Here is a 1,083-nt window from a genome sequence, read left to right as displayed (position 1 = left end):
TAGACCTCGCGATAAAAGACAACTTCATGTCATCAGGTGGTTATCGAGATTATGACTTGCATTGTACCTTTAAATTCTACTTGGGGCTTCCCTCAGCTGATTCTATTGATAAAATAACCAAGCCAGCGACGGTGCTGACGATGACCATCAACGATTCGTCGTCGCGGCCACAGCCGACACTGGAAGGGTGGCCGAAGCGGAAAAGGTCGAAGCGACCGACAAAGGAACATTACATTGCTCTCTGCCTTGTCAAGCTCGCGCACAGCAGCTCTGACCACCGTCTCCCGTTGCTTCCATTTTCCCCGTCTGCAGATGGCCTCTCTTATAAGTGCTCTGTCTGCGGCAAGGCCTTCGCATCCTACCAGGCCCTCGGCGGACACAAGGCCAGCCACAGCAAGAAACCTGCAGGTGGTGTTGCCGATGACGCCGCCTCCTCTTCCTCTGGCAAGATCCAGCATATTATTGCTATCTTCATCAAACTCTTGTTACATTGGTCTTTTTATCATTACAGATTGCTAATATATGTTTTAGTAGTCATTCTGCATGCACTATGGATGAAATATAAAAAAGGTTTTTCTCTTATGTTCTGCTTTTCATGTTTTTCATATCCATTTTATGAAGTTGAGAATAGCTGCTGAGTGGTTCAACATGATAAGAGTGCTGGATGTTAAAATAATTTGCATTAATAGTAGCTTGACATATACATTAATGGCTTTAGCATATTTGATTTATGTTGTAGGAAATATGTCATGTGTCAGTACTACTTTTTTTGTTACTATAGGTTGTTACTTCCACCATTTAATTAGTTCTTCATATTGCATGCATGTCCCGCCCCTTTGTCATTTATACATTGATAGATAGGAATTATTTGTTGAGTTTGATTTATCAAACTCATATATTGTCTCTTTTTATAACAGGTCCTACAGGCATGTTTAATGAACGGTCATATCAAGAGTAGATTTATCAGCATTAGTCTATTTTTGATATTTTATATTTAGTAATAGTTGGTTTACTTTTAATTGAGGTTTGGATAGTTTCGTTCCTGCCATTTGTTCTATTTAAATTTTTGTTGGCTTGTATTAT

The 1,083-nt window shown here is 39.7% G+C and overlaps 1 protein-coding gene across 1 annotated transcript; it reads left to right on the top strand.

Annotated features, from left to right (window-relative positions):
* Positions 1 to 140: 140 nt before the first annotated feature.
* On the top strand, positions 141 to 493 carry LOC114578704 (zinc finger protein ZAT6-like; the record flags this gene model as incomplete). The annotated part of the gene is made up of 1 exon (XM_028692130.1): positions 141 to 493. A coding segment is annotated over exon 1 (353 nt), but the record flags the coding sequence as incomplete, so codon positions are not given.
* Positions 494 to 1,083: the final 590 nt, after the last annotated feature.

This window comes from Dendrobium catenatum, unplaced genomic scaffold, assembly GCF_001605985.2.
Source record: "Dendrobium catenatum unplaced genomic scaffold, ASM160598v2 original_scaffold_123865, whole genome shotgun sequence".
Lineage (NCBI taxonomy): Eukaryota > Viridiplantae > Streptophyta > Magnoliopsida > Asparagales > Orchidaceae > Dendrobium > Dendrobium catenatum.
Note: the sequence above shows the minus strand (reverse complement) of the source record. Positions and strands in the feature narration are given on the sequence as shown.